Source organism: Ricinus communis, chromosome 8 (genome assembly GCF_019578655.1).
Source record: "Ricinus communis isolate WT05 ecotype wild-type chromosome 8, ASM1957865v1, whole genome shotgun sequence".
NCBI lineage: Eukaryota > Viridiplantae > Streptophyta > Magnoliopsida > Malpighiales > Euphorbiaceae > Ricinus > Ricinus communis.
In genome coordinates, this window is record NC_063263.1 from 9,992,708 (window position 1) to 10,002,318 (window position 9,611).

The 9,611-nt window shown below is 31.5% G+C and overlaps 1 protein-coding gene across 1 annotated transcript; it reads right to left on the reverse strand.

The window, feature by feature from the left end:
- Positions 1-973: 973 nt before the first annotated feature.
- LOC107261151 (A disintegrin and metalloproteinase with thrombospondin motifs 7-like) lies at positions 974-5,878 on the reverse strand. The gene is made up of 7 exons (XM_048377685.1): positions 5,239-5,878; positions 4,240-4,373; positions 2,879-3,040; positions 2,458-2,628; positions 2,197-2,351; positions 1,511-1,668; positions 974-1,333 (listed from the first exon to the last, which is right to left on the reverse strand). Exons 1-7 carry the CDS (start codon positions 5,247-5,249, stop codon positions 1,288-1,290), a joined length of 837 nt encoding a protein of 278 aa, XP_048233642.1. The 5' UTR covers positions 5,250-5,878; the 3' UTR covers positions 974-1,287.
- Positions 5,879-9,611: the final 3,733 nt, after the last annotated feature.

Genomic DNA, 9,611 nt, shown 5'->3' on the forward strand with positions numbered 1-9,611 from the left:
ATTAATATTTATATTTCAAAATAGAATTTGTGGGTCTATAAGATAATATAAGCTAGTTGACAAAATTATAATGGTTGTGGTATTGATTAGAGAAATTTAAATGTTTTTGTATGCACGTCTGATAGTCTGAGAGTCAAGAATATGAAAAATAAAACTTCATCTTTTCAACAATAATTAGTAATAAAATGTGAATTTTTTCTTTTTATATTATTTTCATTATATGTAAGGTAAAGTTATTTTCTTTTGCAATTGGCATTTTAGAGGAAATGACCAATTGAAAAAGTCATTTAACTTAGTGATTTTATTAAAATATTTAGATTTATAAAAATTGAGTAGATTTTGAGTTTAGATTTTTTCATTCACTGTGATGGAAATTTATTATAATATTTATGATGAATGTAAAGAAAAAATCATTTATTTTATAATTAAGATGTACTTATCTTAAAGAATGGGAAATAATATATATATATAATTGTTGTTTTCATTACTGAAATTGCATGCTGAAATTGTGCGACAGAAATTAAGTTGTTGCGACATAGGGTCCAAAGAGGCTGCTGATGAAGCTCCAGATGTCTAAAAGAGAAAAAGACCAGTACTATAATTAATTGAATATCTTAAAAAGAAAAAAAACTGATGATGTTCGAGTTCAATTATGGGGAGGAAAAACAGGCAGAGTACTCATCCAAAAGTTTTATTATTATAAAGACAGCTCATGTGTCATATGTCATACATTATCCACTTTCCTCCCATTTTAGACATGTCAAGGTTCGAAGCATTCAGGCCTGTTTTATCTGACACACTAATTGAGAGGCTATGATGATGAGAATTATGGCAACAAGTGTGGAGTCAGATTAGTAAGGATTGTTTACATAAATTATGGATCTAATTATAATTTCTACACACCATTACTTCATGCCTTCTCTGATGAAGGAATTAGTTTGCTCACTGTTTCTCTGATAATTAAGGCTATAGATAAAACAATGCAGAACCTGTCAAGAGAAGGTCCACTTGAAGATTTATCATAACTGATAAAAAACAAAGAGAACGTTTTCATTTCCACGTTACATGGAAACTTTCTGTCCAAAATACACATAGAAGTATGGAAAGAAAAAAAAGAAAGAAAAAATTTTTTTTATCAAAGAATTGCAGAGAAACTTTTGAGTGTCCAGCTGAAGCTAGCTGCTTATGTACTGTGTTAATGCCTTGCTGATACTGGGACGAGACCCTTACATGATAATCAGCCAAATCCACCAACATCCATAGAGAGTAGTATATATCAAATCCTTTTCATATATCTATGATGTATACCTGACCATATTGCATTGAGTTTCTCCTGCAGATTCAATATATAAGACAGGTTTGATAAACGGATCAATGAGAACACATGCCATTATATATATGGCTTCTTACTTAAGATATGACTCCATTGAGCTTTAAACCTATGCAGTTGCTCATCGAGCAACCCAATTATCACACAAATGTACTGATGATTGGACTTGGAATGTTGTACCTTTTGAATTGAATGTAACCTGCAAAAGTAACGCCACTAATAGCAACAATCCCCAGAAAAATGAGTAGTCCAAGGGTCAATCCATACTTTCTTCCTTGTGAGTCTCCATCCCTGAGCTGAAGGCAGCTTCTTACATTACAGGGCTCTTCTCTGGCAGGCTGCCATTGATTGAAGGTAAGAAAACAAGGAAATCCGTATGTCTAAAACTTTGGCTTGCAAATTGTAGTTTATGTAATTAAACAGTGCCAATAATTAAGAGAAAATATAGCAGAGGATTAACAAGTATATACAACTGAAAAACAGATCAAATTGAGAGCATGATAAACAGATATTTGTTTAGATTTATAAATTAAAGTATCATCAACATATAGGTAACACATAGAGAGGAGATAAATTGATGGTGTTCAAGCTCTTCTGGAGACTCGAATGAACCCAAGCATTGGTTAAAAAGAATATTATAACTACCACAATTAGAATAGATGTGTGCAGCAACCATTTATGCATATCTTTTAAAATAATACAGAAAAAAATAGTTCTCTTCTTTCTTTTGCTCCCCTTTTGGCTGATTTGGGGATTTGATAAATGTCTAATGTCTGAAAGTCAAAAAGATATTTGGTTTTGTTTGGCATTATTTGGATTTAAGAACACACATATGTTTATCGTTTTGGCAGTTTTTTCTACTTTACCATTTCTTCCAAAGAGCACTTATGATCATATACTGGATAATCTGGGACCAATGTATCTGCAAACACTGCATAACATTCCACATTGCGATACCTAATCCCACCATCACAAAGAGATGAGCAAGGCTTCCATGGTCCAGCAACCCACTTAAAAACTTCTGAAGGACAAACCAGATATATAGTGAATGTCAATGGCAAATGACTAAAGCATTAATCCTGAACATACAAGTTTAGAAAAGCCATCGAGAGATTGTATGCATGTACCCTTCGGTTGTGGCTCCACGAGTAGCTTAGCACCACTTCTGCAGTAACCCGATTTCAGTTCATCAGAATACATGTGGGGATCGGAGCAGTCTGTGCAACAAATATATTCATCACCAGTGTCCACTTTAGTATCACATTTTGAGCACCGATCTTTTGTCACTTCTGGAGTTTCTGTTCAAGAATTGCAGCAGAAAATAAAAAAAATAAATAAAATGAAAATCGAGACTTAAACATTACCATCACCTCGTGCTAAAATAGCAGAAACATAGGAAGACTTTTTCTTTTTCCAACATCTAATTATTAAGAACTATAAATTAGCTAGAGAAATGGAACTGAAAGCATTATATTGTCATAGACTCATATAGAATGACTCTCAATATCACGTTATAGATTGTGCAATGGAATTAAGCAAGTGGCCAACCTGGTATGCAGCAATAAAAGCGTGTGTAGTATGGAGGTGGGCAAACAGAATATTTTGGCTCCGGACATAGCCCTTTACAGTCATTTGAGCGATCAGTAATTGCATGGCCCATTCCACATTCTCCCCCCAATTTGTCTTGACAAGAAACATTCCAATAGCAACCTAAATTTGCATATATACATGAAAGCAACAGCCTGCTTCACTTGTGTGTAAAATCAAATGACTGGGAAAAGAAAAATAAAAAAGATGGTTCTGCTGTAGTTCTGCTATACCTGACACTTAAAGAAAATTCAGTCATTTATTAAAGCACAAATACCTTTTGTCAATCTTTATCTTTAACTTCTTTGGTATTTTATCCAATCATACGTGTGATAGTTAAGCAGTTTTATGTAGAAGCTTTCTTTTGACATGATAGAAAATTTCGTGTGTGAAACCTCCCTGTGCATTTCACAATTCTCTTATTGAAGTTTATCATGCCTCATTACTTCAGTGCAAATTATCTTGCTGCAGAGGTTCTGATTTTAGTGTTTTGATAAGCGTAAAACAGAATGGATCCTTTTATTCTATTCATTGTTAGGCAAATTGCAAGTACGAAAATGTGAGGGCTGAATACATTCACCACAGTTCTATAATGTCCTGGAAACAAAATATTCAAAGGAACATGCATGATTATCTAGCAACTGTTGGAACTTCTATTACTCATTTACCCTTCTCCCTTACATATATCAGAATCAATAATGATTAAATCTCATTTGCATAGATCATGCTACCAATGTTTAAATTGAATATTAATCCTGTCAAAGTACGAGAACATAACAGATTCTAAGTTCTAACCCCAATTCTAAGACCAGGCATTAGCCTTGACTAAACCAAATTAAGATACATGTTATCTCAAATAATTGCTACCATTTATTGATATTTCCAGTACTATCTTATAGAACTTCGATAATATGCAATAATTATCACAAGCGTTTATCTGGAAAATCAGTCAAATTTATAGGATGATCAGCAAACATGACAAAAAGATGGGTAAGCACAGCATAAAATTTCAACAAGAGAAAGATATATCTCAGGTCAGTCACTATTCACAACAAATGAATATCAGGCTTAAAGCAAGAAAATAAAATAAACTTATATAAATCGTTTTTCTTTAATTAAGAACACTGAAGATAACAAAAACCCGCCATTACCTATATCATGCACAAATACAATCGTATTACTTGAGCTTAATTCTTCACATACAACCATAACATCATAGAACATAAAACTAAATAGCTGTTCTGTTCTTTGCTGACAATATTCTTTGCAAATCAAAAAATTGGAAAAAAAAAAAGGACAAAAGGTGTAGAGTAGAGGCTTACCATGAGAAGGGATGTTGACATTGAGTGACAGAACTGGTGCGATAACAGTCCAAACAATGATCAAATACATCTTGAAAAGCCATTTCTTCTTCTCCATTCCTACTCCCCCGGAAGGACAAACAAAAAGAATTTTCCTGGGAAAGTCGCAGAAACTTCACATCATAGTATTATAGTAAAGACAGACTGGCAATTGGAGCAGTCGTGGTCGACTGCATTTGACATTATGGTAGGAACTTGATTCATTAGAGAAAAAAAAAAAGAGCTCGCAAGTTTATAATACGTCTAATAGGAGAATAACACACGTTAGCACTTTGTATTTTAATATTATATATTCTATTATTTAAAATTAATAAATATATTATCAATATTTAGACCACACACAAATTCTTCATATATTATATGTCAGTTGTTAGGTAAAGGACTAAAAAAGAATGATTGTCAATCACTAGCTACTTTTGACTTTTGCCTTCGAACGACAGCAGGAACAGACTGTCGTCCGCCTGGGAATAAACGACTTGTCATTTATCAAACGACCTGTTGCCCTTCCCTGCGGCGTGAAATAATAATGGGATCAAATTTATCAAAAAACACAACTAATCGTAGCCTCATTATCGATGATGTTAAGGCAGAGGGTTCGACGCAGACGCAGACGCAGACTGTCATACATTTTCTTTGTCTCCTCAACTCTATAAACTATGATCAGAGACAGCCATTTTTCCAAATGAATCAAGATTTCTTTTCCTCTTCTTTTTTAGATGAGTCCACATGAATCAATCTCAGTCAAGACTACATCATTTATACCTGATTTCATAAAATTATTAGCAATCTTATAACTAAGGTGATTTAAGCATCATTAAACACACTGCCATAAAATTCTCAAGAGGAATAAAGATAAATTAATTGTTTGTTATTTTTGTAGTTGTTTCGATGTCGCCTGAGTAAGAAGTATTTATTCTTAACCTTTCATTTCTTTGAAAAACCCCTAACTCTAACACTAACCTTTCTGCCATTCTATAGTATCAATATCAATGTCAAAGTTCCCATTTGATGTTGTATGACATGCTATCCTGCTCTCTGCACTGGGTTCTTTCCCGCAGCTTAGAAGGTTATGACGATAATCTGATCCAAAATACAATGGGTTTCTTCCGTTTGGCGGTATTGCGAGAGGATGCCTTAGTATGAGGGGCAAGTACCAAGAGTAAGAAGTGAAGCATAGACTACGAAGTTCTCCTGCACTTTTTTCTTAAGCTACTCCTTTTATGTAGTTTTTCTATATTTTTTCACTTTGTTTTTATTTATATTTTTATTTGTGATATTATTGAACTGTTTTCATGCACGTCCCTTTTTCTTTGTTTAGAAATTCTGTTCAGAAAGAGCAGGGTAAATAGCGTGGTTTGGCCTATACTTTTGTTTGGTATTAATATTTTATTTTTTTGTATTAAAATTTTAATTTTAGGCAACACTTCATTAAAAATCTATTTAATTTCTTATGGTGCTTCACATCAGCATTCCACTCACTGTTTATGTCACACTTAATTTTGAATAAATTGATTTGTTAGTATTAAAATTTTACTATTTATATCCAAATTGTACTAATTTTTCAATTTGTTTCTTTTTAGTACTGTGACCATTATTTTTGTTTCAATTGACAGTACCTATTGAAATTTTTGTGATTTTTTTATTTATGTGTTTATTAGTATTATGCTTAGATGAATATTCGGCTAATACATCAGTAAAAAATTACAGGAATTCCAATGGATATTGATGTCACTGAGAGTATAAAATAACAATAATGTGATTTGTTTCAAATAAGGATTTAAAAAATAGCGTTTAAGATTGTATTAGCATTAGTTTTTCATTAGTGTTTTAGGTGGGTATTTATAGAAGAATTGCTAGTTATTTTTTGTTTCAATTGACAGTACCTATCGGTTTTCAAAAATAGTGCTTTGTGGTTGTATATAATATTAGTTCGCTTATTGAGTATGTTAGTGGTCTAAGCGGACTGTCGAGTTGGCGATTAGCGGACTGTCGAGTTGGCGATTTCTAAATTCACATGGGAGTTTATCTTTAGGCAAGTCTCTATCAACTATTGTCGATTAAAATATAAAAAATAGGTGTGATATTAAAAAATTTACACCATTTGAATATAAATAGCAAAACTCTAGTATTAATGGAACAATTTACTCAAAATTCTCTCTATATCATAAAAAATTGAACAAATTCCTAATAGTTTATTCTACAACAAAAATTAAAATTTTAATAAAAAAAAAAAGATAAGAACATTAGTTCAAATTCGAAACAGCAACTTGCTTCTACTTTCTCCTAACATGGTTTTCTATTGTTTTTCAATATTGCATTTTTCATTTCGTACTCGTGCTACTTGTTCAAATAGACTGCACGGACCATAATTTTAAGGTTGAGACTAAAATCACTATACAAAAATAGGGTCTGAATGCTCTGGAAGAATTAACTCGTTGCTTGATAACCTGCTTTCTTGCTTTCAAATAGACTGCTTTGTTAGTTCTAGTTCATATCAATTAGTCATGTTCGAATTTTTCGATTCCATAAATTTTACCATGTCCCAACCTCTACATTAAATGAATAGATTAATGATATATAATTTATAAAAAATTAAAAGTATATATTAATTATTTAACGCCGAAAAATAAAATATTTATATATATACACTAAAAACCTAATATTGTAATTTAAATTTAAGGCTTTGGAAAATAATGCATGGTGTATATATACATACTGATGGGTCTTTAATAATGGAGCCCGAAAATCGCAAGAATTTGATTAGTCAATCTTGGATAAGCCAAGGATAACTCTTCAATATCAGATATGCGCGATTTGAAGTATGGAACACAAAGCGAAACAAGCAAATTAATTACTAGCACATTACGAAGTTTTTAACGTCCACATCCTTGTCTTTTCTGAGGTTGGACTTGGAATTGGAAAAGGAAAAGGATTTTTAATTGTACTTCAGATTTCTTATTAACTAAGATATAATCCTTATGGAATTTTAATTTATCGATTTAATTTTAGCCCGCTATTAAATATCATCCAATCATCAGGAAAAGTATATAAAACTTTTGTTCGATCCAACAACAATCAGGAAAAGCAACTAGGATCTCTATAAAACAATGCATCAGTCCCTAGTTAGCTAGAAACCCTATTGTTTCATTCACACTCTCTGTATAATTAGTTCTCTCAAGTCTACCACTAAACTCTCCCTGATAGAAGTACAGGACGTTAATCATGCATCTTTCAAGGATCTTTTCTGCTAAAATCAGTTCACTCCTTCATGGTTTCCTCCGACTGCAGCAAGACGAGTCCTCCAACAATCTGCTGCCGTCGAAGAATGCGAGAACCCCTCCAAGACGAAGAAGTTATGTTACCGTGTACGTGGGTGAAAAGAGCAAGAAATACAAAGTTCCAGTGGAGTATTTGAGCTTCCCGGAGTTCCAAGAATTGATCAAGAACGTATTAGCTAGTGAGCTCGACATTAAAATTGATGGGCCGATTAAGTTTGATAAGATTAGCACTAAGAAGTTCGATGAATTGATGGAGCGTGCCAAGAAGCAGCAACATGACAAACTTTATTAATTTTCTGCATGACCTTAGTCCATGCATGGATATAGGATCTAAATCTTCATGTAATTGATTTTTCCTTTTGTTTTCCTTAATTAAGTTCCTTGTCCATTTTTCTTGGCCATTGCAATGTCCAGTACACCTTTATTACTAACAACTGAACTGAGTTTCTATTGAGTTTGACTCGAGATGATGACTCACTCTACTAATTGTTTTAAATCAGAATTCCCAGTAAGGAGCTAAGGGCTGTGGAAGAAATATTACTTCCTTCTTGGCAATTCATTTGTTTCTTGATTGTGATTTGTGAGGCTTGAATCCTGACATCTATGTTAGTTATTAGTAACATAATTAAAATGGCAAAGGCTATATTAATCAGAACAGTACCTGCAGAGTTAAGTGATACTAAGACAATTAAGTAAGGGTTTATGAAATTGAAATAAACTGTAAGAAATTTATAAGCCAATCGCTATATAGATTCAAAAAAAAAAAAAAAAAACACCAAGGTTACACCAGAAATACAAAGAAAACTTTCTCTGAAGGAAAAATCAGAACCCATATTATCTGATTCGAAATCTATAACGAGATAAAACAATAATCATTAGAAATTGAGAATCCATGAATGATGATAGAACTCTATACAGACGTTTGAAAATTCTTGATCATGAACGAAAAGTAAGTCTTTCCATCATCTAATTCTTGGTGACCAGGAGCTGCAAGGTGGAGTACCCACTCAAGCATATGCTGAGAGCAACGTAGTTTTATGGGTCCATTGTTTTGGAAAATTTCCTCAAAGTATTGATTAAGCAAAGCTCGAAACATTCCACTGGGACTATATAACGTTTAAATTTAACATTCTCTCCGTCGACCACATAAACTTGGAAATTTCCACTCGGTGTTTCAATGCCTATTTCTTGGTAGGTCTGTCCCAGCTTCAGCTTCTTCACTATTGATTGAGATGCTTTTTGAATCTTCTTCACTGTTACAGTGATTTGTATGTGATGTGAGATATGAGAAACTATTGATTAAGGTAAATTTTTGTCTAAACTTGGTGTATCTCTCCACCTATACACCAAATCAATAAATAATGGACACATATTTATTAATTTTAAATAATAAAATATATGAAATTACTTTTAATAATCAAGAGTTAGAAGTGTTTAACTTGAAAATCTAGTTGGAATTGGACAAGAAATTATTGTCAGGATTTGAGATATAAATATTAGTACAGAATTTTAATTAAATATAACGCAAAAGAGTTTATATATATATATACTAACTAATATTGCTCGTCACACGTATTACACAAATAAATTATTATCATAAAACTATAACATAATTTTATTTAATAAATTAGTATATAATATAATATTAAATAGTAAATAATCCTATTAATAAAATATTATTATAATAATATGAACACATAAATTAATATATCAATAAAATAAAAATCAAAGATTTTTTTATGATTTTTTATCTTCAATTTTTACAAAAATTTGTAATGAATTATTTGAACTCCATCATAAGTATATATATATATAATGTGATGTAATATATTTTATCAATTTTTATAGAATTAAAAATGTATATATAGATTTTATAAGATTAAAAAGATATACAAGTGAATAAATAAATTAATAAAATTAAATTAAAAGCATAATATTTTTCTTGTCTTCAAATCTTACGAAAGTATGTAGTGAGTTATTTCCATCATGTATATATATATATATATATATATATAGTGTGATATATTTATTATTTCGTATAGGATTAGAAATGTA

Bases quoted from the DNA above. Each gene is read 5' to 3' on its own strand.
- LOC107261151 (XM_048377685.1), bottom strand. The intron at 2,629-2,878 runs GTTGGCCACTTG...ATTCTTGAACAG, and splicing joins CTTTTATTGCTGCATACCAG to AAACTCCAGAAGTGACAAAA. The intron at 1,669-2,196 runs GTAAAGTAGAAA...AATCAATGGCAG, and splicing joins AGTGCTCTTTGGAAGAAATG to CCTGCCAGAGAAGAGCCCTG.